The 24,727-nt window shown below is 48.3% G+C and overlaps 12 protein-coding genes across 22 annotated transcripts; 7 read left to right on the top strand and 5 right to left on the bottom strand.

The window, feature by feature from the left end:
• Nucleotides 1-246: 246 nt before the first annotated feature.
• On the bottom strand, nt 247-5,241 carry LOC6495751 (KAT8 regulatory NSL complex subunit 3). Of its 7 annotated transcripts, none has more exons than XM_014907998.3 (8): nt 4,944-5,241; nt 3,607-3,932; nt 3,021-3,547; nt 2,521-2,966; nt 2,233-2,458; nt 2,065-2,124; nt 1,252-2,001; nt 247-1,198 (listed from the first exon to the last, which is right to left on the bottom strand). In XM_014907998.3, exons 1-8 carry the CDS (start codon nt 5,097-5,099, stop codon nt 471-473), a joined length of 3,219 nt encoding a protein of 1,072 aa, XP_014763484.1. In that variant the 5' UTR covers nt 5,100-5,241; the 3' UTR covers nt 247-470. The 7 variants fall into 7 exon arrangements, with proteins under 7 accessions (XP_014763484.1, XP_014763483.1, XP_014763482.1 ...); XM_014907997.3 differs by lacking the exon at nt 4,944-5,241 and adding an exon at nt 4,109-4,803; XM_014907996.3 differs by lacking the exon at nt 2,065-2,124.
• Nucleotides 5,242-5,254: 13 nt separating this feature from the next.
• Nucleotides 5,255-9,243, top strand: LOC6494884 (ATP-dependent RNA helicase DHX8). The gene is made up of 2 exons (XM_001959457.4): nt 5,255-8,570; nt 8,627-9,243. The coding sequence occupies exons 1-2, from the start codon at nt 5,363-5,365 to the stop codon at nt 9,172-9,174; spliced, it is 3,756 nt and encodes a 1,251-aa protein (XP_001959493.1). The 5' UTR covers nt 5,255-5,362; the 3' UTR covers nt 9,175-9,243.
• On the bottom strand, nt 9,184-9,656 carry LOC6495750 (cytochrome c oxidase assembly factor 5). The gene is made up of 2 exons (XM_001959456.3): nt 9,341-9,656; nt 9,184-9,282 (listed from the first exon to the last, which is right to left on the bottom strand). Exons 1-2 carry the CDS (start codon nt 9,539-9,541, stop codon nt 9,241-9,243), a joined length of 243 nt encoding a protein of 80 aa, XP_001959492.1. The 5' UTR covers nt 9,542-9,656; the 3' UTR covers nt 9,184-9,240.
• A 156-nt stretch (nt 9,657-9,812) lies between these two features.
• LOC6494885 (transmembrane protein 39A-B) lies at nt 9,813-11,477 on the top strand. Its single transcript, XM_001959455.4, has 4 exons — nt 9,813-10,210; nt 10,273-10,508; nt 10,564-11,119; nt 11,180-11,477. The coding sequence occupies exons 1-4, from the start codon at nt 9,944-9,946 to the stop codon at nt 11,438-11,440; spliced, it is 1,320 nt and encodes a 439-aa protein (XP_001959491.1). The 5' UTR covers nt 9,813-9,943; the 3' UTR covers nt 11,441-11,477.
• Nucleotides 11,432-13,342, bottom strand: LOC6495748 (probable cysteine--tRNA ligase, mitochondrial). Its single transcript, XM_001959454.4, has 2 exons — nt 13,188-13,342; nt 11,432-13,133 (listed from the first exon to the last, which is right to left on the bottom strand). Exons 1-2 carry the CDS (start codon nt 13,196-13,198, stop codon nt 11,465-11,467), a joined length of 1,680 nt encoding a protein of 559 aa, XP_001959490.1. The 5' UTR covers nt 13,199-13,342; the 3' UTR covers nt 11,432-11,464.
• Nucleotides 13,339-14,881, top strand: LOC6494886 (GDP-fucose protein O-fucosyltransferase 1). The gene is made up of 2 exons (XM_001959453.4): nt 13,339-13,486; nt 13,543-14,881. Exons 1-2 carry the CDS (start codon nt 13,369-13,371, stop codon nt 14,631-14,633), a joined length of 1,209 nt encoding a protein of 402 aa, XP_001959489.1. The 5' UTR covers nt 13,339-13,368; the 3' UTR covers nt 14,634-14,881.
• Nucleotides 14,804-16,389, bottom strand: LOC6495747 (eukaryotic translation initiation factor 3 subunit M). The gene is made up of 3 exons (XM_001959452.3): nt 16,225-16,389; nt 15,914-16,093; nt 14,804-15,860 (listed from the first exon to the last, which is right to left on the bottom strand). The coding sequence occupies exons 1-3, from the start codon at nt 16,267-16,269 to the stop codon at nt 14,922-14,924; spliced, it is 1,164 nt and encodes a 387-aa protein (XP_001959488.1). The 5' UTR covers nt 16,270-16,389; the 3' UTR covers nt 14,804-14,921.
• Nucleotides 16,390-16,619: 230 nt separating this feature from the next.
• LOC6494887 (solute carrier family 25 member 35) lies at nt 16,620-18,233 on the top strand. Its single transcript, XM_001959451.4, has 3 exons — nt 16,620-17,092; nt 17,153-17,288; nt 17,471-18,233. Exons 1-3 carry the CDS (start codon nt 16,848-16,850, stop codon nt 17,996-17,998), a joined length of 909 nt encoding a protein of 302 aa, XP_001959487.1. The 5' UTR covers nt 16,620-16,847; the 3' UTR covers nt 17,999-18,233.
• Nucleotides 18,234-18,330: 97 nt separating this feature from the next.
• Nucleotides 18,331-19,501, top strand: LOC6494888 (solute carrier family 25 member 35). Its single transcript, XM_001959450.4, has 3 exons — nt 18,331-18,584; nt 18,644-18,779; nt 18,903-19,501. The coding sequence occupies exons 1-3, from the start codon at nt 18,337-18,339 to the stop codon at nt 19,428-19,430; spliced, it is 912 nt and encodes a 303-aa protein (XP_001959486.1). The 5' UTR covers nt 18,331-18,336; the 3' UTR covers nt 19,431-19,501.
• A 555-nt stretch (nt 19,502-20,056) lies between these two features.
• Nucleotides 20,057-21,595, top strand: LOC6494889 (solute carrier family 25 member 35). Of its 3 annotated transcripts, XM_044715261.1 has the most exons (4): nt 20,057-20,357; nt 20,431-20,796; nt 20,847-20,982; nt 21,035-21,549. In XM_044715261.1, the coding sequence occupies exons 2-4, from the start codon at nt 20,549-20,551 to the stop codon at nt 21,053-21,055; spliced, it is 405 nt and encodes a 134-aa protein (XP_044571196.1). In that variant the 5' UTR covers nt 20,057-20,357; nt 20,431-20,548; the 3' UTR covers nt 21,056-21,549. The 3 variants fall into 3 exon arrangements, with proteins under 3 accessions (XP_044571196.1, XP_032307261.1, XP_044571195.1); XM_032451370.2 differs by lacking the exon at nt 20,057-20,357 and having other exon boundaries at nt 20,398-20,796; nt 21,052-21,595; XM_044715260.1 differs by lacking the exon at nt 20,057-20,357 and having other exon boundaries at nt 20,401-20,982; nt 21,035-21,595.
• Nucleotides 21,596-21,653: 58 nt separating this feature from the next.
• LOC6494890 (receptor expression-enhancing protein 5) lies at nt 21,654-23,962 on the top strand. Of its 3 annotated transcripts, none has more exons than XM_001959448.4 (4): nt 21,654-21,926; nt 23,284-23,516; nt 23,579-23,678; nt 23,737-23,962. In XM_001959448.4, exons 1-4 carry the CDS (start codon nt 21,776-21,778, stop codon nt 23,796-23,798), a joined length of 546 nt encoding a protein of 181 aa, XP_001959484.1. In that variant the 5' UTR covers nt 21,654-21,775; the 3' UTR covers nt 23,799-23,962. The 3 variants fall into 3 exon arrangements, with proteins under 3 accessions (XP_001959484.1, XP_014763054.1, XP_014763053.2); XM_014907568.3 differs by lacking the exon at nt 21,654-21,926 and adding an exon at nt 22,287-22,687; XM_014907567.3 differs by lacking the exon at nt 21,654-21,926 and adding an exon at nt 23,108-23,215.
• Nucleotides 23,963-23,970: 8 nt separating this feature from the next.
• LOC6495746 (probable 28S ribosomal protein S16, mitochondrial) lies at nt 23,971-24,478 on the bottom strand. Its single transcript, XM_032451371.2, has 2 exons — nt 24,342-24,478; nt 23,971-24,279 (listed from the first exon to the last, which is right to left on the bottom strand). The coding sequence occupies exons 1-2, from the start codon at nt 24,456-24,458 to the stop codon at nt 24,016-24,018; spliced, it is 381 nt and encodes a 126-aa protein (XP_032307262.1). The 5' UTR covers nt 24,459-24,478; the 3' UTR covers nt 23,971-24,015.
• Nucleotides 24,479-24,727: the final 249 nt, after the last annotated feature.

The following is a 24,727-nucleotide window of genomic DNA, read 5'->3' as shown; positions in this document are numbered from 1 at the left end:
GGCCGGGCTTTGCCAGCGACAAGCGAAGAAACTCTTTTTCCGACACATTTTATGGAATTCAAGGCATTGGATAATAATTTTCTCACGCCGCCAGCGCTTCCTGTTCTCTCTCTTGGGCGCCCTAAGAACACACACATCATGTATAGTCCACCTGATGTGGAGAGTGTATATAGGAGGAACCTAAAACCCAATTCAAGAATGTGTTTGTGTCTGCAAATAAAACCGTCTTTTAAAGAATTCCCAGAATTAAAGTATTAATGAATTCTTTTTCCTTTTATTTTGATGAAATAAAATCTTTCAAGCTATTAACAGACTTTGGGAGAAACTTGAGACGAATAGAATTCTTATCCTCCAAACTTATTTATGGTATTCTCAACATATGTACAGTGTCATCTATATAGTATGTGGTATATAGTAAGATGTAACCAAAATAACAGGTCGTATAAGATTTGAGTAAGCTATTCCTAATCCTAGATTTTGCTCTGACTGGAGGGAGCTGCTGTCGCCGTCTGAAGCTTGATAACCTTTGCATCGGCGACGCCCGGAGTGGTTGATATCTTGGGCACGGGACCAATGTTAACCACCCGGCGTACAGCAGTTCCTGGCGACGATGTGGAAGATGCTACTCCAGAAACGCGATTCGCTATCATCTGAACAGGCACTTGTTTCAATCCGGCGGCCGACTTGAAGTATATGTTCCGAACGGCCTTGCCATCGGCTGACACCGTTGTGGATCCAGCCGGGCTGTTAATGACTTGGAACTGCTGGTAGGTCTTGTTCCCCAGGCTGACATTGCCCGCATGACGCAGAGCACCCGGGGGAAGGGACGACGTTGTTGGTTTTATGGCCTGGATATTCACAGTCTTGACGCTGGGAACAAGAGCTCCTGTGGCAGGATCGACCAGCAGGGGACTGCTTGTGGCGGTATTCGATGCACCGCCTGTCTTTGGGCTGCTCACAATGCGGATGGGGACGCGATGGCCGCCGGTTACTGGCTTTATAGAGCTCCGGTTCAGGTACACCACCTTGTTCTGACCGCCACCGACCGGGGACGGGGTTAACAGTTGGTGGAGACCCTTGTTTAGTACTATGTTGGTGCCTGGCTTGTTGGTGGTGACCATGCCGGATGGCTTATTAGCCTCCTTTATGATTTTCTGACTGATGATCAGGGGACTCTTGCTCGCAGTGCGAATAGGCACTAAAAAAAAGAAATATTAATAAAAATATTAAAAAATAAATGCTTAAAGTTACCTGGCTTATGTTCCTTATCCGCTTGCTTCTGCTGCTCCGCTATGTTGCCTTCGTTGTCGGCAAACACAATGGGCATATCGATGATGTTGGACAGATCCAGGCTCGGCGATGAGCTGCTGGCCGGCGGAGTGGGCACGTTCTTGGTGAGCTGCAGCATAGTCATGCCATTGGCATTCTTGAACACCGTGTACTTCTGCTGTCCCTGGATTGAAGATGCGCCTGATCCGGATGCAGATGCCCCTGATTGCGCAGATCCCTTGAGGGTGTACACCTGCTGGCCACTACCCGACGGCCCGGGGATGGTCTTCACAATGTTACCAATTGTGGAATGGGTGGGCGTCCCACCGCCAGACTTATTCAAAGCGTAGTTAATGAGTTTCGCGTTCCCCACCTGGCTGGGCAGCGTCTTAATCTGGACAAACTGGTTCGGCGGGATCATTTTGATCTTGGTGCCGGCTGCCAGGTTGACAGGAGTGGGATGCGGTTTGCCCAGAGCACCGGGTGTAATCACCTTGGGCAGAGCCGATCCTCCGGCACTTGTTGCTGATGATGCCCCAACACCAATAGCGCCACCAGTGGACTGCGCATCGTCATACTCCATGGTCTCATCTAAGATGAATTCAATGGATTGGTTTAGTTCATCGCTGCTTAGGTTCTGTTTGTCTTGAGGAGAAGATGTGCTTTTTTTTTTGCTTCCCAAGCCAATCGCGCCAACTGTTTTTGGCAATGGGCGAGTGCGAGGTCTTCCAACTAGGGAACGGTAGAAGGGTTAGGATTTGGAAAAGGAAAAAAACGGTGCCCATTTGAGTTTACCCTTTCGCTTGGCAGCAAACGGATCAATGAGGCGTGGCGGCTTCGGCTTGGAGGCACGACCTTTTAAATGGTGGTTAGGGTATTGGGTTACGTTTGTTATTGGGATTTCATGCGGGTTAGATGATTGAATGATGATGAAGATGCTCCTGCTTTCGTTCAGATACTCACTGTGCGGCGGAAACTTTGACTTTGCCGGCAGACACATTCCATCATCCTGACCACCATCTATCTTCCTCTTCCGCATCATCTGAGCCGCCTTGTTGGCATTTCCATCGGCCAGAATGTGGGAAGGCTTCGGCTGCCGTTGGTAATTCTGGTTGTGCATCAGCGACGTGGGCATGCGGGGCCCAGGAGGATTGCTCAACGTACGATTCACAAAGTCGAAGAGTTCATCCTGTAAAGTAATCAGAAACATATTAAAACTATATCTCAAATGCGATTTAGAGAACTACTTACAATCACCATGGCATCCACCATCGACTGAGTCACGCCCTCGATGCGCCGCTTGCTCTTCGGCACCCGCAGAGCATCATCCGCACTGCCCACCACCACCAACGACGATTCGGACTGCATGCGTTCGCGCAGTCCCTCCATTTCCTCCTGGCTGGTGCGTGCCGAGTTCTGGCCAATGACGAACAGAATCGGAGCCTTGATGTCCAGCATGCGGTCGTCGGGAGTGCCACGCGGCCCACGCGCTGTATTGTAGGCAAAGCCCATGCACACCACACAGGCCACACTCTCCGAGAGCGCAACCTGGAGGGCTAAGGCAGATCCGGCATTGAAACCGATTAGGATGATGCCACGGTTGGGATTCTCTGTGCGCAACTCGTGGATTTTAACGCGAGTCAGTGAAACAATGGTCTCCGCCACTTGGTCCAGATTTTGATTAGCGATTCTGTTATCTAAAAGGACATGGAATTAGATGGATGCTTTAGAGGCCAGTGTTATAAGCTTACTCGTATTGGGAAGCGTTATTTGCACCACCTGGGTGATGGTGGCCAACGCCTGATACCACTTCTGCATCCGTTCTGGAACATGGCCACTGGTGGGCATAGTGGGCAGCACTACCATAATAGCATTGTGCGTAAGCTGACGCCCCTTGGGCAGAATGTTGGGTTCCCAACGCTTTTTCATGACCGGTGCCAGGAGTTCCTGTGAGCTGTTGAGCGGTCTGCTGAACAGCATTTTGTCCACCAGCGTGGGCAGCTTTGATTTTAGAGTCTGCAGAATGTCTAGGTAGGAGGCCATGTACGATGGCGACAAGTACTCCATGAGAAGCGCATGCAGCCACTGTGTTATACGCTGGTCCCAGCCCACATTGGCCAGAGCTTTTCGCAGCCGGGAGGCAGACTTGTCGATGCTGACGCGGCGGTGGACGGCTTCGTGTTGTCGCTTGTCGTTGGCCAAGCGCGCCAGTTGATCCTGGTCCAGTATTCCAGTGACTTTCTCGAACAGTAACTGCTGCTGGGGTGTCCATCCAAATCTGTGGCAAGAAGAGAGCTTGAATATAACATAAATGGTATAGAGCTTCAGGTTACTCACTGGTTGACACGAGCCACCCAATCCTGTTCGTCGGAGTTGTTGTTTTTCACATACTTGGCGATGCGGGCGCACTCATGCATGGCCTCCTTGGCGGCTATCTCATCGTACGGCGGCACATGGGCCTGCTGAAACTCTGCCAGCTCTTCGCTCTGTTGCTGCGGATATGTGTGGCAACTGGGGCACTGCGGCGGATGACGAACCAATATATTACGGGCAGGTGCCAGCCCATTGCAGGCATCGCTACGAATGGGGGGATCCCTCATGTAGCTGTGCTCCATTTTGTCGTTGCAGAACGAGGATTCACTGGGCGCGGAGATGGTGCTAGACTGTTGGAACATAAACAGCGATTATTAAAAACAAATGCAATCACAAATCAAGAGTTAAATGAGTGAGTAAGTGAGGGGGGGATCTGGCTGGGCTGGGCTGGACTGGACTGGGCTGGTGGGTGGAGCGCATGCAGTGCTGGTTAGTAAATGACATAGATTCTCTATTTATTCATTACACTCTCGGTTGGTGTGGCGGGCGATGTGACGGCCAGCGATGGGGACTTCGTCACTGTGCCGGCCTTGGGCGGAGTGCTAACTTTAACGGATCCCGTCATCGAGGCTGCGCTGCCCAGTGATCCGGCCTTCACCACATAGTACGATGTGGATCCACTGCCGCTGCCGCTACCCACGGTCGAATTATTTGTTTTTGTTGTTGCGGTGGCGGCTGTTCCCGTAGCTGCCTGCGTGTGTGTGTGTGTGCGCAAGTGTGAGCTTGTGGTGTATGTGTTTTCGCCTGGACCGACTCGGGTCATGAATTTGCTTGGACTGTAGGTTATAATCTCCGGACTCGGCGGCTTGCTGCCGCCACTCTTATTTATATTCTGTTGAAGCATTATAATGCGTGTTGACTGTCGCCGTTTAGCTTTTTATTTTTTTTTTGTGGTACTCGCTGCCTGAAGTTGATGTTCTTCTTCTTTTTGATTTTTGTTGTACTGGCGGCGCTTGCAAACAGCTGAAATCAGCGTACCCCCTTAATACCCCACGAAACCGATTATCGAAAACGTTTGAAACGATTTTTGTAAAATTTACAAGACGTTCGGACTGTTTCCCGTTCGGCCGTAAAACGTAGAACGCGATTTTCGCAATTGGTCTTGTAAAATAATGGCGTGCCCGTATCGGGGTTGCCAGATCTATGAAGTTGGCAACAATGTCCGGCAACGCCACGAACTGCCCCAAAATGCACGGCCCTTACGAATATTTACCAAATTTCACAACAAATAGAAATCAAACCGAATACGGAACATGATCAACCTTTAAAGGACATTTTAAGGAATGGGGAACAACACTTACACTCTCACTGGGCGTAGGAGTAGAGGGCATTGGAAGGATTTCCATCTCGGTTTCCACTTGCTGGGCCACAATTTGTTCCTTCTCCTGTGACACATTCTGGGCTACGTTGCCGCCGCTCTGCACGAAATTGTTGAAGCACTCAAAGAACGAAGACATCTTCCGCCGCGCGTTGGATCAAAACAAAAACGGATAAATACTCTCCCCGCAATACAACGCAAAAACATTAAAAAAGGCGAGCGTCAAATTCCTAGTAATGATAGTGTGAGCGTTGCCACCTTGATCTGATAATGGGCATCGTTTTCCAACACTATGGCGTGTAAAAACAGCTGATTGGTCGGCGTGCCTATTGTTTGGAGTGGGATATTGGTGAAATTACTCGCGATTTGGAAAGAAGTTGGCTGAATATATACTCTGGCGGCATGGACGAGCTGCAGCAGTTGGAGTACCTGTCGTTGGTCTCAAAGATCTGCACAGAGCTGGACAACCATCTGGGCATAAACGATAAGGACCTGGCCGAGTTCATCATCGACTTGGAAAACAAGAATCGTTCCTACGACTCCTTTCGCAAGGCTCTGCTGGAGAATGGAGCTGAGTTCCCGGACTCCCTGGTTCAAAATCTGCAGCGCATCATCAACCTGATGCGACCGGGAAGAACTGGAGGCTCTAGCGAAGAGGTTACTGTGTCCAATGGAGCGGATGATAAGAAGTCTCAACTCAAGAAGCTCTTCCCAGGCCTGGCTCTACCCAATGACAAGTACAGCAAACAGAAGGGCAGCGACGGGGAGGAGGACGAGAAGGAGGACAAGAAGGAAAAGAAGCAAGTGCAAGCCAGCCTCAACAAAACCGACATGAGCGACGTGGATGCTGCCATGTTAGAGCTCGAAGCCCTGGCTCCCGGAGAAGCACCAGCCGAGGTGAAACCTTCAAAGGAATCAAGTTCCAAGGATCGTCACAAGCGCAGGGAGCGGAGCCGAAGCAAAGGAAGAGATAGGGATGCTCGCAAACGGAGCAGATCCCGAGAGGATCGGGATCGAGATCGAGTCAGAGATCGTCGGAGAAGCCGGTCCAGAGATAAGGACAGAGACCGCCGGCGTCGTAGTAGATCCCGCGATAACCGTCGACGCAGCAGATCGCGCGAAGATCGCGACCGGCGGCGTCGGAGATCGAGTTCTAGGGATCGCCATGAGCGCCGTAGACGCAGTCGATCACGGTCTGGCGACCGCAGGGATAAAAGAGATCACGAGCGCAGTGAAAAGATGCCGCCGCCTACAGCCGCAATGACCGATGATCCCGAAGCGGGAAAGATCTACTCCGGCAAGGTGGCGAACATCGTTCCATTCGGCTGTTTTGTTCAACTATTTGGAGTGAGGAAGCGCTGGGAGGGATTGGTACACATATCCCAACTGAGAGCCGAGGGAAGGGTCACAGATGTCACCGAAGTGGTCAGCCGAAATCAAGCGGTGAAGGTGAAAGTGATGTCCATAACCGGACAGAAGGTATCGCTTTCTATGAAGGAAGTGGATCAGGAAAGCGGGCGGGATCTAAACCCTCTATCCCACGTTGCCGAAGAGGATTCTTTGAGGGATCGCAATCCTGATGGACCGTTCAGCAGCAGCACTTCACAGCTGAATCTGCAGGGCGGGGTGGTGGATGGTGATGAACACGAGTCCAGAAAGCGCGTCACTAGAATCTCCAGTCCCGAGCGTTGGGAGATTAAGCAGATGATCAGTTCCGGGGTGCTGGACAGGAGTGAGATGCCAGACTTTGACGAGGAAACTGGGTTGCTGCCGAAGGATGAGGACGACGAAGCGGACATCGAAATAGAGATTGTTGAGGAGGAGCCGCCGTTCCTCTCCGGGCACGGAAGAGCCCTGCACGATCTCTCGCCCGTTAGGATTGTCAAGAATCCCGATGGCTCCCTGGCCCAGGCAGCTATGATGCAGTCGGCCCTCTCGAAAGAGCGCCGAGAGCAGAAGATGCTGCAGCGCGAGCAGGAGATGGAGGCTCTACCCACAAGTCTCAACAAGAACTGGATAGATCCGCTACCGGAGGAAGACAGCTCCCGCACCCTGGCGGCCAATATGCGCGGCATGGGAGCCGCTCCGGCGGAAGTGCCCGAATGGAAGAAGCACGTCATTGGCGGCAAGAAGTCCTCCTTCGGCAAGAAGACCGACTTGACCCTCATAGAGCAGCGGCAGTCCCTGCCCATTTACAAGTTGCGGGATGATCTGATCAAGGCGGTTACTGACAACCAGATACTCATCGTCATTGGAGAAACGGGTTCCGGCAAGACGACGCAAATTACCCAGTATCTGGGAGAGTGTGGATTCACGGCCAGGGGGAAGATTGGCTGCACCCAGCCGAGGAGAGTGGCGGCCATGTCGGTGGCCAAGCGTGTGGCCGAGGAGTACGGTTGTCGTCTGGGCCAGGAAGTGGGCTACACGATTCGTTTCGAGGACTGCACCAGCCCGGAGACCATTGTTAAGTACATGACAGACGGTATGTTGCTCCGCGAATGCCTCATGGAGGCGGAGCTGAAGAGCTACTCCGTGATTATGTTGGACGAGGCCCACGAGCGCACAATTCACACGGACGTACTCTTTGGATTGCTCAAGACAGCCGTACAGAAGAGGCCGGAACTGAAGCTGATTGTTACTTCTGCCACTCTGGATGCCGTGAAGTTTTCACAGTACTTCTTCAAGGCGCCAATTTTCACGATTCCCGGCAGGACCTTCCCCGTGGAGGTCTTGTACACGAAGGAGCCGGAGACGGACTATCTGGACGCCTCTCTGATCACAGTGATGCAGATTCACCTGCGAGAACCACCTGGCGACATTCTGTTGTTCTTAACCGGCCAGGAGGAGATCGACACTGCCTGCGAGATCCTGTACGAGAGGATGAAGAGTCTTGGCCCAGATGTTCCAGAGCTCATCATATTACCGGTGTATTCCGCCCTGCCCTCCGAGATGCAGACTCGTATTTTCGACCCAGCGCCCGCGGGCAGTCGAAAGGTGGTCATTGCCACCAATATTGCTGAGACTTCGTTGACCATCGATGGAATCTTCTACGTGGTGGACCCTGGCTTTGTCAAACAGAAGGTCTACAATTCCAAGACGGGCATGGACTCTCTGGTGGTCACTCCGATTTCGCAGGCAGCAGCCAAGCAGCGAGCGGGAAGAGCTGGACGAACTGGTCCTGGCAAGTGCTACAGACTGTACACGGAGCGCGCGTACAGAGATGAGATGCTGCCCACCCCTGTGCCCGAGATCCAGCGTACTAACTTAGCCACCACGGTGCTGCAGCTGAAGACCATGGGGATCAATGATTTGCTGCACTTTGACTTCATGGACGCGCCACCAGTGGAGTCTCTGGTAATGGCACTGGAGCAGCTGCACTCCCTCTCGGCGCTGGATGACGAAGGACTGCTGACCCGATTGGGCAGGCGAATGGCGGAGTTTCCCCTGGAACCCAACCTCTCCAAAATGCTGATCATGTCTGTGGCCCTGCAGTGTTCCGATGAAATCTTAACCATCGTTTCGATGCTGAGTGTTCAGAATGTGTTCTACAGGCCCAAGGATAAGCAAGCTCTGGCGGATCAGAAGAAGGCCAAGTTCAATCAGGCGGAAGGTAAGTGCTTCCTTACTGTATACTATGCATTGTATTAATCCTCTTTATCTTTACAGGTGACCATCTAACATTGCTTGCCGTCTACAACAGTTGGAAGAACAACAAATTCTCGAATGCCTGGTGCTACGAGAACTTCGTCCAGATCCGAACTCTGAAGCGCAGTCAGGACGTGAGGAAACAACTGCTTGGAATAATGGACAGACATAAATTGGACGTGGTCTCCGCTGGAAAGAACTCTGTGCGGATTCAGAAGGCCATTTGCTCGGGATTCTTCCGCAATGCGGCCAAGAAAGATCCACAGGAGGGCTATCGCACCTTGGTCGATTCCCAGATCGTGTACATCCATCCATCGAGCGCTCTCTTCAACCGGCAACCGGAGTGGGTCATCTACCACGAACTGGTGCAGACAACAAAGGAATACATGCGCGAGGTGACCACCATAGATCCAAAGTGGTTGGTGGAATTTGCTCCCTCTTTCTTCCGATTCTCGGACCCCACAAAGTTGAGCAAATTCAAGAAGAACCAGCGCCTGGAACCGCTGTACAACAAGTACGAGGAGCCCAATGCCTGGCGTATCTCACGCGTCCGGCGACGCCGCAATTAATCTGCCCGGTTTATGTGTAGAATTTTTTGTATTTAAACGTCTAGAAATATATTTTAAGTTTAAACTTCAGTATCCTTTGCGTCCGCGGAAGCGTTGTCGGTTGTCCAACTGGAATAGGGTACATTATTTTACTCTGATGGAAGAATATTTTAGGGGAGAACCTTACCAGGGACCGCTTGCACTCGTAGAAGGTGTTCCGAAGGACCTGGCACTCTGGTGGAACGTTGTTGGCCTGGAGGCACTGGCGCGGCGTATTCTTAGCTATCCGGCAGCAATCGCTTTCCAGCAGACACATCTTCAGGTCAGCCCTCACCCCAGCGCAAGCCGTTTCGTCGGCCAGCCTCTCGTTGCCCTCGTAGCGCATCATTTTGATTTAATTTCAATTTTCCCGGCGTGTTTCTCAGTAAAACTTTAATTCAGTTACAAAACCAAAGCCAGCTGATGATAACTGTAAGAATGACAGGTGTTGGAAAACGAAGGAATCATTTTCAAAACAAATGGCAGCACTGAATAAGTGCTTTGTAAATTCTATTAAAAATTAATAATTATTTTAGGAACAGATGATGAAGTGAATATTACCTAATTTCCCATTACATTACTTATTCAAAAAAATAATAATTTGTCAAATTATAAATAATAATAATGTCGTGCACTCGTCATTTTGCAACACTGTTTGCTGGAACATTTGTTGATATTCCACCCGCACAAAAAGTCGGTGATTTTATTATTTTAGATGTAGCTCCCTATTGAAGCTATTGAACGGCCCAAAATGACGTATGACGAGCGCAGTGACTACAGCAGTTCAAGCGAAACGCCGGACACCTTCTCCCAAATGATGTCCCAGAAACCGGGCCAGGCTCAGACGCCGGCCACAGCGATGCCCAAACATATTCCATTCCCGGACCATGCCACCACCTCCGAGTGGCTCAGTGAGCTGATCATGTGCGCCTTTACCATGGGTTCAGCTATAGTACAGTTTATAAATATCTACAGAACCAATTGGTGGCTCCCACAGGCTCACACCAGGCACATGGTGGTAGGCAGGCTCAGAATAGACTCGAGACTACCAAGATTAATCAAATATTCGTATTCTTCCAGAACATAGATCTAATCGACCCACATTTGCGCTATTTATTGTTTATTCTTAACACCCGAAGACTGATATACTGCTTGCTGCTGATAAAGATAAGGAAATTTGACGAAAATACCCAAAATTGGATCCGCTTGGGCGTCAAGTACGGATTCGGGGGACTTGTGCAGCTCGGATTGGGTTTCTGTGCGGTGAAACTTTACCAGCAACACACCTACATATTGCTACTTTTCCTTTCATATCCGTAAGCTGGATTATCTTTATTCTTAAACAGTATTTTAGTTTTATTCTACTGGCAGGGTGATCATCTACTTGTTCATCTTTGGCTTCCAGCTGGAGCCCTTCTTGCGCACCAGATTCGAGCTACCGGGCGTCTATATAAACGATATGCCCGTTCACAGTTGCACCACTAATGCGGTGCACATACGAGACGAGGTGGAAACACTACGACACGACTTTAATCGGAGATTCAAACAGCTCATCTTCACCTCCATGCTCAATGCCTACTACAGCGGCCTAGTTCCCTGCTGTCTGGCCGTGAGCGTCCAGTACAATGTAATCCGGGCGGCCCAACACTGCCTAGGTGTCTGTCTGGGTGCGTTCAGCTTGTGTGCGGTGTTTTTGTACCCAGCCAAGTACTCTGATACGCTGCATAGAGCAACCCTACATCTGGGGTGCTGGCAACGAATAGGAACAGTGCCAGTGCAGCTGATCGCGGCGGCCAATGCACCAACTTGGTCCAAGTATTCATCCTATGGCCACGGCACTGTGGTTAAGCACAATGGAGGCTTGTATCGCAGTCACGGGGTTGTCACCGTGGCCACGCCTGGAAACACTAGCCATGCGAGGTTCTATGTAAGCAAAGGATATCTTAAGCCCTTTCCTCTATTATATTTTCTATTTTCTGACTTGCAGAAACTATTCCACAATCCCACTACCATCTACTCGACGCTGGCTATTCTACAAGCGGCTGTCCTGCTGGTTGAAATTGGATCGCTAAGCGCCGAAAGCGTCGAGTGGCATTTTGTGTTGTCTATTAGCTTCGTAGCCTTCACCAGCATGGGTGCATTCTTCAAGTTGGTGCGCGACTATCTCATCACCAAAGACCTGTACAAAGCGGAGTATGCGGTAGCTGGGGAACCATTTCGACTACGAATGAAAGACACATTTATGTAACAAAAACGATAAATACCATGACTTTTATTTCACAGAAGATTTGCTTTTTTCATCATCGGTTGGACAAGAAACAGCAAAGACCCAGGAACTGCCTTGTTTATGGTCCCGCACCTGTATTCCGTGCTGTTGCAAAAGGGTCCTTAGCTCGTCACAAGCCGCCAGAAGCTGAGAGTTTTTTTGTTGGCCGGAGAATGCCTCCTGTCGCATTCTTCCACGCACCGACAGTACATCATCTACCAGAATAGATGAATCTATTTTGTGGGTCGTAGATGGAACTTGTGCCTCCAAAGCCTCTTTCGGTGCCAGCTCCGAGACACCAAACGTAAGCATGGCTCTGTTAATGAAGTTACCTGCCGCCATAAGCAGATCCATGCAGTAAGCGGGCTCTTCTTGGGCATCGACCTTCTGCTCATTGATGCAGCGACTGATGCTACTCATCTGGTCGATCATCACGCTAATGGCGCGGGAAGTGTCGAAGTCATCGCGCAGGCTGTTGTCAAACTCGGCCATGGTATGCGCCAATTGGGCCCGCAGGGCACCCTCATCCAGCAAATGGACTGGCTTGAGGAACTGAACGTAGGCGCTGAGATCCGCATGAAAGTTTTTGAACCTTTGCAGGGTCTGTCGGGCAGTCTGCATTAGGTCGTCGCTATAATACATAGCGTTGCGATAATTGGACAGGAGGCAGGCCATCCGGAACTCGTCGGCCGTGTACTTCTTTAGAAGCTCCTCCACAGATATGGTGTTGCGCAGGGATTTCGACATTTTACGCTGATCTCCGGTTAGATGCAGCTGCCCCGTATGCAGCCAGTAGTTGACCCATTGATCTGTTTTATAGCGCGCACAGCACTGCGCTTCCTCGTTTTCGTGATGTGGAAAGCGCAAATCCAGCCCACCCGCATGAAAGTCCACCGTTCGCCCAAAAAAGAGGCCGGCAATAGCACTACACTCGATGTGCCAGCCAGGACGTCCCTCGCCGCCCCACGGCGCCTGCCAACTTGGCTCCTTTTGGGTTTTGCGCGCCTTCCACAAGGCAAAGTCTGCACTGTTTCGCTTCTCGTTGCTCGACGTCTCCTCTTCAATGGTTACCTTCGCCAGCTTTCCGTATTCCTTGCTCTTGGACACGTCGAAGTAAACCGAATTGCTGCTGGTTATGTAGGCGTAGTTATCGTCAATCAGCTCCTGGATGAATTGAATAATGACCGGCATAGAAGATGTCACGTGGCTGCGGACATCGGGGGGTTTAACGTTGAGGCGTAGCATGTCCCTCCGAAACTCCGCCTCATAATCTCGAGCCAGCTGAAGCCAGTCCTGGCCATCTAAGCTGGCTCGCATTATGATTTTATCGTCCACGTCGGTGATGTTCATAGCAGTCACTAAGTTGATTTTGAAGTAGTCTCGCAGGATGCGTTGCAGGATGTCGACTTTCACGTAGGTACTAGCATGACCCAAGTGGGTTTCATCATATACTGTGGGTCCACAGGTGTACCAGGTTGCCATGTGGGGACTTCGAAGTATCAGCGGTACCTTTCGGCGCATCCCCGGGTTATATATGTTGATTCCAACTGGATGGCCGGCAGGCTTACGCCAGTTATAGACGCTCTCCCGATTATGCGTTTCATCGGCCAAATTCCTCCGGCAGATTGTGAGGGAACTCCGGCGTCCATTTCCAAAGACCCTTACCACCTCTTTGCTGAAATTTATATTTATAAGAAGCTTTTACGCATTCAACATGGGGCTTACTCACAGACTGAACATAGTAAATAATTTTGTACATAAAAAAAGCTAAAAAAAAAAGTCTTAAATTTTAAAATTTTCTAACATCTGATTAAGCAAAGAAAGGTTGCCAGATTAGAGCTTTTTAGTTAGGGGTGGTAGTAATGGCGAAGGTTGCCACCTTGTTATTATTAGCAAACGAAGCCGGCAGAATGCAGTGGCTTAAATTAAAGCTCTGCTTTATTTTTATAATTTCTATTTCAATACGCTTTTCATCCGGCAATTCTGGACGCGATCCGAATGGATACATCACCTACTGTCCCTGCATGGGTAATTCTTGGCCTAAAACATTTCTACAGAAACATTACAGTCCTTTGTTTGAACAGGACGCTTTGGTAACCAAGCCGACCACTTCCTGGGCTCATTGGCTTTTGCCAAGGCCCTGAATCGCACTCTGATCCTGCCCCCATGGGTCGAGTACCGCCAGGGGGAGCTACGTTCGCGACAAGTACCCTTTAATGCCTACTTTGAGGTGAATCCCCTTCTGGAATACCACCGGGTACTCACAATGGCGGATTTCATGTGGCACTTGGCTGACGACGTTTGGCCAGAATCGGAGCGCGTATCCTTCTGTTATATGGAGCGGAAAAGCCTGCAGGAGGAGAAGAACGATCCGGAGAAGCCGAACTGCCATGCTAAGGATGGTAATCCGTTCGGTCCCTTTTGGGACACTTTCCACATCGATTTCGTGAAATCAGAGTTCTATGGACCACTGCATTTCGATGTCCATCATAGTGCCGTGGCGGCCAAGTGGCAGGCCAAATATCCAGCCGAGACTTGGCCCGTTCTGGCTTTCACAGGAGCTCCAGCTAGCTTCCCCGTTCAGTTGGAGAATTGTCCCCTGCAAAAGTATCTACAGTGGAACAGCCGCTACAGAGACGCCGCCAGGGATTTCATCAAGGAGCAGTTGCCTCGAGGAGCCTTTTTGGGCATTCACCTTCGCAATGGCATCGATTGGGTGCGCGCCTGTGAACATGTAAAGGACAGCCAACACCTCTTTGCTTCGCCCCAGTGCCTGGGCTACAGGAACGAGCGGGGAAATCTCTACCCCGAACTCTGCATGCCCTCCAAGGAGGCCATAGTCCGGCAGCTGAAGCGAACCATTAAGAATGTGAGACAAACCCAGCCGAACAATGAGATAAAATCGGTTTTCGTGGCCTCCGATTCAAACCACATGATTGGGGAGCTCAACTCGGCCCTCAGCCGGATGGGCATCAGCGTTCACAAGCTCCCGGAGGATGATCCCTATCTGGATCTGGCCATCTTAGGACAGTCTAACCATTTCATCGGCAACTGCATATCTTCCTACTCCGCTTTTGTTAAAAGAGAAAGGGATACGCACGGTTTCCCAACCTACTTCTGGGGGTTTCCTAACGAGAAGGACCGACATCAGCCCAAGGTGCACGAGGAATTGTAGAAGCTGATTACAATGGAAGACAATCCTAAATACTCCGAGTGGCATTTTTATCCTTATTTTAGAACTCTACGCTAACATTCCTAGTTCTCATTATTGTGCCCTTGAGTCTTAATCCAATACCAGCCTTTAAAACACTAGGTTTAAGCTAGAAAGTGAGACATCGTTTTATATTCGGGTATACTTAGAAATTTATTCAAGTTATCCACGCTCTCCTGCAAATACTTTAGATTATAATTCCTTTGCCTGAAGCTTGCGTTTGTTCAGTGTCGTTATGGATGGGTTATATGCCTAGTGTACCAACTTCTGGTTGCGGGCGAGGTCCAGTTGCGCCGCCGAAACATTTGTGAGGCCTTCGCGCACTGAGCTGAGGTTCTCCTTCCAGGCCTGCAGCAGATCGCGCAGCTGTTCCCATTGTGGCGCACCAAAGGTACGGTGCATGGTCGATGAAATGTGTACCTTGCGGTTGGCTTGGTCCAGACGGGCACGCACCAGCTTCGTTTTCAGAACCTCGATAACGAAGGGTTCCACCTCGTCCTCGGTGATCTGCAGCTCCTTCGTCAGGGTGTCAAAAGTCATCTCGGGACTGCTCTCCGCCAACTGCATGAAGGTAAGGAGGCGCATTTTCTTCATGTTCTGCTCGTGGTTCAGGCCCTGGGAATTCACGAATTCCTTGTGATCCTCGTAGAACTGGACGTATGACGGAAGCTTGTCCGAAACGAAAATGGACAAGAGGTCGTGGATGAGGTCGCCCTCGAGGAACCGCACCGGTTTCAGGGACAGCAGGGGATCCAGCAGGAATGTATTGGGATCAGCCAGAGCAGTAACAATGCACTTCATTGCATCCTCGCGGGCAACACAGGCATTGTCGGCGGTGTAAGTTCCCAGAAGCTCAATCATCACTTTGGAGGACAGCTCCAAGTTGGTGTCCTTGGTGACGTCGTGAAGAAGGCGGTACAACTTTTGCATCTGTTCCGAGGAGGGTGGGCAGTTGGCGAATTGGGACTTGAGCTGATCGACACCAGTGAAGACCTCCAGGACCTGGTCGCACTGCTTAGCCACCTGGACAAGGTGGTAGTAGACGTGGTAGCGCAACGGTGAGGCGGTGTCCAAGTTGTTGAACAAACGCCACAGCGACTGGAGGCAGACCTTAGCCAGGGGCTGGTTGGGAGCCTTGGTCATCTTCTCGCAGTAGGCCAAAACAATGTTCTCTCCGCGGTCCAGAGGAATCTAAAATATCACATAAGTTAGATAAATTAGGAGGTAAACGCATGGTTACTCACAGTGATCATGATGGACACAATGCTGTTGAGGATGCCATCAATCTGCGAGGGTTCGCCGTCTTTGAAGCAAACATCACAGACGCCGATTATTTTGTGCAGGTCATCTTCGACTCCCTTGTTGGACTTCTCGGATGAGATTTCGGCTCCCAGCTTCTTGAAATACTTTCGCAGCTCTTGCACCTGTGGCGAAATAATGAAAAATATTATTTTGCGAACGCATTCGTATTTTGTTTTGCAGTCCACGGGTAAACATAACCTCAATTTCGCATGGCCCACCCAATTCCTTAGTAATAGTCCTGATTTCACTTTACCTGCTCGTCCAGGGACAGGTCTATGAAAACCGGATGCGAAGTCATAGTTTAGTTTAATGTTATTCCACTTATTTAGTTAAATGCTGATGAAAATAACACGCACACACGTCTTCGCCGCTATGACAGCTCGAAAGGAAAGAGTACGGTGCTGCCACCTTGGCGGTTTTCAAGCTGAAAAATGCAACATACAAATAAAGAAATTATTTATTTTATGTTGGAATCATAAATAAAATTATTTATATGTTTTAAATTTATTTAGAAATCGTAATGGCATATTATCCTTCCAAGAATATAGCTTAAAAAATCCAAATAACTCCAAGGATGCCAGGTCGGCAGGACAAGCCAGTTGGCTGATTTGGAGCTAGAATATAGCCGTTTTCCTAATTCCAAATTTTAAATATGGTCCTACTAATAAATTGTACTTTATTATAAAATTATCTTTTAATTGTATTTGAACAGAGAAGAAGCGGCGGCAGCCGCTCGTGCTTGTAAATCGCGAAGGAAAATTATGAAATTCTCGTGAGCACAAAATCGCGAGGCCGAAGAGTGGCGGTCCAGGCGTCTCAAGCAACAGTTTCTAGTCAGTTACCAATCTGTTACCGCGATTACATCGCACCTGCGCCATGTCGTCCGAATTTGTGATAGGAGGGTTGGCCTCGGTGGGGGCCACCTTTTTTACAAATCCGATCGAGGTGGTCAAGACTCGTATCCAGCTGCAGGGCGAGCTGGCGGCAAGAGGCACTTATGTGGAGCCCTACAAGGGACTCTTCAACGGGCTGGTGACCGTTGGCAAAAATGAAGGATGGACGGCCCTTCAAAAGGGTTTGGCACCCGCCTTGTGCTTCCAGTTCATCATAAATTCCTTCCGGTAAAGATTTGATTTCTCAACATACACATATCAATGTAATATTAATGTTTTTCTCCATAGACTTAGCATTTATTCGGAGGCCAAGGAACGGCGGTGGATACACACCAAGACTGGCGAGGTGTCCTACAGCTTGGGCCTTTTATGGGGTGCCATTGGAGGCGTTGTTGGAAGCTATTTCTCCAGCCCATTTTTTCTGGTACGCAATCCAGCTCCTATATGTAGATTGGCTGCTTGACTGACTGTTACATAAACAATAGTTGCGTGCTCATCAAATTATGATTGTCTTGCCAGTGATAACGACAATCTTCAAAAGATTTCTTAGTTTTAAAGTTATTTATTTTATTAGGGAGTATAAAATAATTAAATATTGTATTCCAGATCAAAACTCAGCTGCAGGCACAGGCTGCCAAGCAAATCGCTGTGGGCCACCAGCACTCTCACTCGTCCATGAGCGATGCTTTGCGGCAGATCTATGCCAAGAATGGAATCAGTGGCCTGTGGCGAGGATCGATGGCAGCACTGCCACGAGCTGCCCTCGGATCAGGGGCTCAAATAGCCACGTTCGGAAAGGTCAAGGCGTTTCTTGTCCAAAAGGACTGGGTTGTCCAACCCACCTGTAACTCCTTCTGCGCTGGTCTAATAGCTGGTTCGGTCATGGCAGTGGCCATGACGCCTCCAGATGTGATAGCCACGAGGCTGTACAACCAGGGAGTGGACGCGCAAGGTCGGGGACTGCTCTACCGTGGTTGGCTGGACTGCGCACTTAAAATCTTCCGAACAGAGGGCATGTACGGAATGTACAAGGGATTCTGGCCAAACTATCTGCGTATTGCTCCCCACTCGACCTTGGTGCTGCTCTTCTTCGACGAGTTACTCGTGCTTCGCGACAAGGTTGCACTTCTCTGAGTCCAAAATTGGATCTCTGGTCCAAATATCCTAATATTTAAGTACAAAATTGTTTGACGTTCCCCTTTGTTAGCATAGCAATTAGTAGGCAAAATTCCTAGATCCAATTTCCTATTTTTATTATTAATCATAATTGTGCCTTCGGAAGCTAATATACGCGGCAGTCCTGTAGCCAGTAATTGTGCAATATTTTTTTAAATAAACCAGTTAAATTGTTACGTTTTTACACGATTAATGAGTAATTGTTTGAACACAAGCATGTTTCTTATCAGAGGGGTGTTAGAGCTTTAGTGATCACTAGATTGCGAGGGAGAACGGACGCACTACGTAAGATCGGAATGGCCACCTCGGACTTCGTTTTAGGCGGTGTGGCTGCCATGGGTGCTGGGCTTTTCACCAATCCGGTGGAAGTGATTAAGACGCGGATTCAGCTGCAAGGAGAACTGGCTGCCAAAGGATCACATGCTCAGCCTTATAAAAGTGTGTTCCAGGCCTTCGTAACAGTGGCCAAAAATGATGGAATCATGGGCTTGCAGAAGGGTCTGGCGCCAGCTTTGTGCTTTCAATTTGTTATTAACTCCTTTAGGTGAGTTTTAAGTTCCTACAAATCCCGAATATCTTTTAATTTTTAATCCTTTTTTAAAGACTCAGCATTTATACACACGCTTTGGAGCAAGGCTGGGTGCATAATAGCAAAAAGGAGATCTCATTTTCTCGGGGACTCTTCTGGGGCGCCTTGGGCGGCGTTGTGGGCTCCTACTTCGCCAGTCCTTTCTTTATGGTAAGCACCGATTTACATAATCATACTTCCGCACTGACTCTTTGCTAGACGTTCGACAATGTCTCGCAAAGATTAGATAAGCGAGGCGTTGATCACTGATAACTTGACACTCTGCCTTTCAAGATCAAGACCCAACTCCAGGCCCAGGCCGCCAAGCAGATCGCCGTCGGTTATCAGCATCCGCACACCTCGATGAGCGATGCCATACGGAAGATATACCAGAGGAGTGGCGTTTTCGGACTCTGGCGCGGATCCATGGCCAATGTGGGCAGGGCCACAGTAGCATCCGCAGTTCAAATAGCCACCTTCGGACAGGCCAAATCAATACTGAAGGACAGTGGCCTAGTTAGTCACCCCACCCTACTATCCTTTAGCTCCGGATTGACGGCTGGATCCTTTGTTTCAATCGCCATCACTCCACTGGATGTGATCACAACAAGATTATATAATCAAGGATTGGACGCTCAAGGCAAAGGCCTTTACTACAGGGGGTGGCTGGATTGTGTCCTCAAGATCCTTCGCTCGGAAGGAGTGCACGGGTTGTACAAGGGATTCTGGCCCATTTATTTACGAAGTGCTCCCTACTCGACCCTTGTGCTCTTGTTTTTCGACGAACTCCTTGCGCTAAGAGAAAAGTATAATCTTCATTAGAAAATTATTTAAATAAAATATGATATTTTAAAGCCATATAGAGCCAAGAGATAGTGATGGCTATAGCGGAATACCGGAGGATTCTCCATATTTCTGTATCAAACTATATAAACTAATTACTTATAAGAGTTTTTGTGAAATTTCCTGTGGGATCCCCTTCGAATAGCACGGAGGGACAATATGGCCCCCAGCGATGGCCATATCTTGGCCAATTTCCACCCGATTCTTGAGCGGAATACCTTAATCGATTTGTGGATCGATTCTTCACAATTTTGCATCAAAATCTGACAACAAAATATTTTTTCGATTTTTTTTCAAATTTTCCAGGGGGTCCCCTTCAAAATGCATGAAAGGACTATTTGGCCCACAGCGATGGCCATATCTTGGCCAATTTCCATCCGATTCTTTAGCGGAATACCCTAATCGATTTGTGGATCGATTCTCCACAATTCTGCATCAAAATCTGACAACAAAATATTTTTTCGATATTATTTAAAATTTTCCAGGGAATCCCCTTCAAAATGCATGAAAAGACCATTTGGCCCCCAGCGATGACCATATCTTGGCAAATTTCCATCCGATTTTTGAGCGGAATACCTAAATCGATTTGTGGATCGATTTTCCACAATTCTACATCAAAACCTGAGAACGACATATTTTTCGATATTTTTTCAAATTTTCGTGGGGGTCCCCTTACAAAAAGGAAGAAAGAATTCTTTCTCAAAACTTATAGGCATAAACTTTAACATCAATTGAGATGTTATTAAAATATTCGTTTTTGTGAAATAATCAAAATTTTGCAAAGTTGCTTACAAGTTACTAAATTTAAACGTATTGACGTAAAGTTCAAAAATAACTGACAATGGTCAAATATTTTCAAATAATTGTATTCCGTTTGAAGTCCAACCTTCCGCTATGACACCAATGGTACATAGATTTAAATAAAGAAAAACAATAAATTATTTTGTTTATTAAATATTTAAATTTTGTATTTTGTAAGTTTCACCCTAACCTATTCTAGTAGATAACTTATCAGCGGAAAAGCTGCGGTTCCAGTTATTACAGAACTGCGAACTAGATAAGTTGGACGCAAAAATTTTCCTCTTCGTTGAGTCGAAATGCCGACCTCGGATTTCATTTGTGGCGGAATGGCTGCCATGATGGCTGGGGTTTTCACCAACCCCATTGAGGTGGTCAAGACTCGGATGCAACTGCAAGGAGAGCTGGCCGCCAGAGGAACTCACGCCAAGCCGTACAAGAATGTCTTCCAGGCCTTCGTTGCCGTGGTCAGGAATGATGGAATCTTGGGCCTTCAAAAGGGTATAGCTCCCGCCTTGTGCTTCCAGTTTGTTATAAACTCCTGCAGGTGGATTGTCAAGTTTACAGTTTCTCTTTTTAATTATTATTTTTTTGAAGATTGGGCATCTATAAGGTCGCTTTGGACAATGGTTGGATGAGCAAAAACCAGGAGGAAGTATCCTTTCTAAGAGGCATGTTCTGGGGCGCTGTGGGAGGCTCTGTGGGTGCTTATTTGGCCAACCCCTTTTTTATGGTAGGCTACGCCTTACATAATCGGATAAGATGACACTGCATCTGATAACCAGCCTCTATCCCATTTCAGATGAAGGCGCAGCTTCAGGCCCAATCTGCTGGGAAGATCACCGTTGGTTATCAGCATCGGCACACCTCGATGTTCGATGCTATGAGGCAGATTTATAAAAGCGGAGGAATTGCCGGACTCTGGCGAGGATCAGCCGCGAATCTTGTGAGGGCTTCTGTGGCCTCCTCGGCCCAGATTGCCACCTTTGGTTGGGTCAAGGCACCACTGAGGAAAATGGGTTTCCAACCAGTGGTTGTGTCCTTCCTCTCGGGATTAACAGCAGGCTCAGTATTGGCGTGCGTCGTCACTCCACTGGATTTGGTCACCACACGGCTGTATAATCAAGGTTTGGATGCCCAGGGAAAAGGCCTCTTGTACAAGGGATGGCTCGACTGCGTCCTAAAGGTCATGAAAACTGAGGGAATATATGGGTTTTATAAAGGCTTAGGGCCCATTTATGCACGAAGTGCTCCGCACTCGACTCTTTTGCTTTTCTTTTTTGATCAATTAATTGCTTTAAGAAATCATATCTTTGACTAATATAAAAAATAATATAAAAAAAAAATATTAATACTAGTTTTATGCTGGTGTTTTTTCTCTGTTAGTGTGACCGCTCATTTGGTATTTTTCTCGATTCGAATTGCTGTGACACTTGCGCGCAGTCGTCAAAATCTGGAATTGTCCACCCACCTTGCCTTGTTTTAGCTAAAATTTAGTTAATTCGTTTGAAAATTTCCTGTTCAACATGGCCACGCAGGTCTCTCAGATTCAACAGTGGTTCAACGGCTACAAAAACAACCTCGGCCAGTCGCTGCGCGACGGTTCCAAGCCATGGTCATCGGCATTCGACAAAGTGGAGGAACGCACCGGCGTCGATAGGGTTAATCTGTTTCTCGGTGAGTTATGTTGTCCTGGATCCGGTCTACGTCATCGTGTCCTGGCTCCCCCGCTCCTCCAAACTCTCCCCAACGACGCCCAACAGTAAAAAGGCTGCGTAATCCCCCGATGCAGTGGAATTTTTCAAATTTATAAATAGCAACCTGTTATATATAGCTATGCATGATCCATCCCATGCCCAGGGGAGGATGGGGAGTAGGCCCCGCCACCTGACCAATTTGGTGCTTAATCACACTCCTAAAGCATTTAAGCGCAATTAAATGCATTAGATTCTCGACTATCTATGGGCTCACCAACACCAAACCAACAAAAAGTGTGCATGTGATGTGTTCATGTACGCTACGTATGCAATACGCACATCTCTTACGCTTGTGTGCGTTTGTTATCCACAAAAGTTTCATGTTTTGTGCTTTTCTTTGTTTACGTTACTCAAAAGTACATTTCCAACCGTAGACGGTGAGCAATCGCTTTTTCACATTCCTCCATCTGATCTCTGAAAAATCGAACTTGAAAAGGTCAAAAGTTGACCGAGACTTGGAGCAGAGAGACCGGGAGACGTGGCGATTGTTACACGTGGAGAAAATCGCAGCCAGACAGTCAGGTGTACGACTGTATGTGTGAATTTGACGTGAATAGAGCTTCCGTCCACAAAACAACTCTCTGGAGTTCCCGATGTGGCTCTGGGAGTATATTATGTTAATCAGACAACGGCAAGCCGCGCGGCGCAACGTCAGGGTTCCCTTGGTTTACCTGGGCATAGGTGAGTGGAAGTGGTGGACGTTGTTCCCATCCACCCTTGTGTTTGTTTCATTTCCCGAAATTATTAGCCAAAACACCGCATGACATCATTGAATCATAGTGCAAAAAGCCCCCCACTAATTGGTCGTAGAATCGCCAGGTCTGTTCGCCCGAACGTCCAATTCAAAACTGGCCGGGATCAGAAGCAGGTCGAGACATCAACTGACAACAGCTAAAGGTTTATAAATAGCCCAGTGGCATGGGGCGGTTCAAGAATCCCCGGGATCCCAGAAGGGGCCCCAACAAACAGGGTACAGAGACCCAGAATCATATCCTTGCCATCCTTAAATAGTTGGCTTCAAATCCTATTCCGCTTGACTTCTCTTAGATAACCCGTGCCCATTAGAACCGCTCCTGGCTATAAACTAGCTGCAGCCAATGGGAAAGTCTGCCAATAGGGCAAAAAGTAGTAAGTCCGCAGCCATGGCACCCGAGGGTATAGAAAGCAAAGTGATCCGGTTGTTCGTTGAGAACCCTGCCCTGCGATTTGGTATTGCTATCTTAGATAATTACTATAAAGTTACAACTAATATGATCAGTTCTAACTTATAATTTCAGGTGCTGGTGGTTTCTGCGCCCTGTATCTGGTCTTTGGCTATGGAGCACAGTTGCTGTGCAACATTATCGGAGTGCTCTATCCAGCCTACATTTCAATCCATGCAATTGAGTCCAGCACAAAGCAGGATGACACAAAATGGCTGATCTACTGGGTCACCTTTGGCATCTTCACGGTCATTGAGTTCTTCTCTGGCCTGCTGACATCAGTAATTCCCTTTTACTGGCTGTTGAAGGTTAGTATATCTTACAATCACTATCTAAACTTATTAAATATTTTATATAATTTATATTTCAGTGTGCTTTCCTCATCTGGTGCATGCTGCCTACGGAGCAGAACGGTTCCACCATCATCTATGCTAAACTGGTGCGACCCTATTTCCTGAAACACCATGAATGTAAGTTGTTTGGCATTTATGGCTGTATTATTTTTAACATCTTTATTCCCATTTCCAGCTGTCGACAGGATCATCAACGATGGCATGAATAAGGCCGCCGGCGTACTCAAGCGCGACTAGAATCCTGTGGGTGCGCCATCGCCGTCCCGCTGATCGCTTCCCCATGCATTTGGATTTGGACAAAGGCTTGATCATCTCCTCACCTTGTATCGATTACGTTTTATAAATTTTAACTATGTCTTCATCTTGTTGTTGATAAATGCACCACCAGTGGGAATCAAGAATCTGCTTGTTGAATGTAAAACAGAAACGAACCTTTTATTAACAAAATCTACAACTAGGCGGTTGTTTCCGCCTTAGCCTCCGATTCGGCGGCTGTTCTTCGATTCCGCCAGGCGGTCATGTAGGTGCGCGGGTGAATTGGCAGTAGACCGGCGATTCCCAACAGCTCGGCAGCCGGTGTAGACAAATGGGCACCTTTTCCCAGCCAGAAACGAATCCTCTCGGTATTTAAGGCCACCAGGCGCTCGTTGTGATCATTCGGCAGGGGGTCATAGGAGCCGACCTGCTCAATTACAGGCTGGTGTTGGTTTTTGCGCCTCTAAAATGGTAAGAAAACCATATATATAATATTCCATAAAGACTTTTAAGAGAAACACGAACCTCCATAACGACAATGTGATAAAAAGGCCGATTAGTGCATCCCAGTCTAACAAAGCGTATGATCTTGGCCGACTTGGCGTAGAAACGGCCAATACCACTGGCTGGTGACAGAGACATGCTTATAATCCACGCTTTTAATAAATAAAACCTCTGCAACAATAATGAAAGCCGAAAAATGTGAATATTTTGTTATGTATTGTTTAAATCGTTTTACAGCCTTGTTTTAAGTCTTATGCAACACTTAAGGGACGCAACCGATAGTAATCGTAGCATAAACCGAAGCAAGGGCAACCCTGGGACGTCGCCATTTTGAGCAAGAAGAAGACATACTCGTCGGGATACACGAACACTTACTTAATTTCAGTGGTGTCTGTGTCTGTGAATTA

Source organism: Drosophila ananassae, chromosome 3L (genome assembly GCF_017639315.1).
Source record: "Drosophila ananassae strain 14024-0371.13 chromosome 3L, ASM1763931v2, whole genome shotgun sequence".
In the NCBI taxonomy this organism is placed as follows: domain Eukaryota; kingdom Metazoa; phylum Arthropoda; class Insecta; order Diptera; family Drosophilidae; genus Drosophila; species Drosophila ananassae.
Note: the sequence above shows the minus strand (reverse complement) of the source record. Positions and strands in the feature narration are given on the sequence as shown.

Excerpts from the sequence above, each read along its gene's own strand:
- LOC6494886 (XM_001959453.4), top strand. The coding sequence starts at position 13,369 with ATGCAGTGGCTTAAATTAAAGCTCTGCTTTATTTTTATAATTTCTATT. Across the intron at positions 13,487-13,542 it reads CACCTACTGTCCCTGCATGG|GACGCTTTGGTAACCAAGCC; the intron begins GTAATTCTTGGC and ends TTGTTTGAACAG.
- LOC6495751 (XM_014907997.3), bottom strand. The coding sequence starts at position 4,486 with ATGCTTCAACAGAATATAAATAAGAGTGGCGGCAGCAAGCCGCCGAGT. Across the intron at positions 2,967-3,020 it reads AATAACGCTTCCCAATACGA|ATAACAGAATCGCTAATCAA; the intron begins GTAAGCTTATAA and ends ATGTCCTTTTAG. Across the intron at positions 2,459-2,520 it reads TGGTGGATGCCATGGTGATT|GATGAACTCTTCGACTTTGT; the intron begins GTAAGTAGTTCT and ends ATTACTTTACAG.
- LOC6495746 (XM_032451371.2), bottom strand. The coding sequence starts at position 24,458 with ATGTCTCTGTCACCAGCCAGTGGTATTGGCCGTTTCTACGCCAAGTCG. Across the intron at positions 24,280-24,341 it reads ATCACATTGTCGTTATGGAG|AGGCGCAAAAACCAACACCA; the intron begins GTTCGTGTTTCT and ends TTACCATTTTAG.
- LOC6494887 (XM_001959451.4), top strand. The coding sequence starts at position 16,848 with ATGTCGTCCGAATTTGTGATAGGAGGGTTGGCCTCGGTGGGGGCCACC. Across the intron at positions 17,093-17,152 it reads TTCATCATAAATTCCTTCCG|ACTTAGCATTTATTCGGAGG; the intron begins GTAAAGATTTGA and ends TTTTCTCCATAG. Across the intron at positions 17,289-17,470 it reads TCTCCAGCCCATTTTTTCTG|ATCAAAACTCAGCTGCAGGC; the intron begins GTACGCAATCCA and ends ATTGTATTCCAG.
- LOC6494889 (XM_032451370.2), top strand. The coding sequence starts at position 20,549 with ATGCCGACCTCGGATTTCATTTGTGGCGGAATGGCTGCCATGATGGCT. Across the intron at positions 20,797-20,846 it reads TTTGTTATAAACTCCTGCAG|ATTGGGCATCTATAAGGTCG; the intron begins GTGGATTGTCAA and ends ATTTTTTTGAAG. Across the intron at positions 20,983-21,051 it reads TGGCCAACCCCTTTTTTATG|ATGAAGGCGCAGCTTCAGGC; the intron begins GTAGGCTACGCC and ends ATCCCATTTCAG.
- LOC6495747 (XM_001959452.3), bottom strand. The coding sequence starts at position 16,269 with ATGACTTCGCATCCGGTTTTCATAGACCTGTCCCTGGACGAGCAG. Across the intron at positions 16,094-16,224 it reads ACCTGTCCCTGGACGAGCAG|GTGCAAGAGCTGCGAAAGTA; the intron begins GTAAAGTGAAAT and ends ATTTCGCCACAG. Across the intron at positions 15,861-15,913 it reads TTGTGTCCATCATGATCACT|ATTCCTCTGGACCGCGGAGA; the intron begins GTGAGTAACCAT and ends GTGATATTTTAG.
- LOC6494884 (XM_001959457.4), top strand. The coding sequence starts at position 5,363 with ATGGACGAGCTGCAGCAGTTGGAGTACCTGTCGTTGGTCTCAAAGATC. Across the intron at positions 8,571-8,626 it reads CAAGTTCAATCAGGCGGAAG|GTGACCATCTAACATTGCTT; the intron begins GTAAGTGCTTCC and ends TTATCTTTACAG.
- LOC6494890 (XM_001959448.4), top strand. The coding sequence starts at position 21,776 with ATGGCCACGCAGGTCTCTCAGATTCAACAGTGGTTCAACGGCTACAAA. Across the intron at positions 21,927-23,283 it reads TAGGGTTAATCTGTTTCTCG|GTGCTGGTGGTTTCTGCGCC; the intron begins GTGAGTTATGTT and ends TTATAATTTCAG. Across the intron at positions 23,517-23,578 it reads CCTTTTACTGGCTGTTGAAG|TGTGCTTTCCTCATCTGGTG; the intron begins GTTAGTATATCT and ends TTTATATTTCAG.
- LOC6495750 (XM_001959456.3), bottom strand. The coding sequence starts at position 9,541 with ATGATGCGCTACGAGGGCAACGAGAGGCTGGCCGACGAAACGGCTTGC. Across the intron at positions 9,283-9,340 it reads ACGAGTGCAAGCGGTCCCTG|TTGGACAACCGACAACGCTT; the intron begins GTAAGGTTCTCC and ends ACCCTATTCCAG.
- LOC6494888 (XM_001959450.4), top strand. The coding sequence starts at position 18,337 with ATGGCCACCTCGGACTTCGTTTTAGGCGGTGTGGCTGCCATGGGTGCT. Across the intron at positions 18,585-18,643 it reads TTTGTTATTAACTCCTTTAG|ACTCAGCATTTATACACACG; the intron begins GTGAGTTTTAAG and ends CCTTTTTTAAAG. Across the intron at positions 18,780-18,902 it reads TCGCCAGTCCTTTCTTTATG|ATCAAGACCCAACTCCAGGC; the intron begins GTAAGCACCGAT and ends CTGCCTTTCAAG.
- LOC6494885 (XM_001959455.4), top strand. The coding sequence starts at position 9,944 with ATGACGTATGACGAGCGCAGTGACTACAGCAGTTCAAGCGAAACGCCG. Across the intron at positions 10,211-10,272 it reads CTCACACCAGGCACATGGTG|AACATAGATCTAATCGACCC; the intron begins GTAGGCAGGCTC and ends GTATTCTTCCAG. Across the intron at positions 11,120-11,179 it reads CTAGCCATGCGAGGTTCTAT|AAACTATTCCACAATCCCAC; the intron begins GTAAGCAAAGGA and ends TCTGACTTGCAG.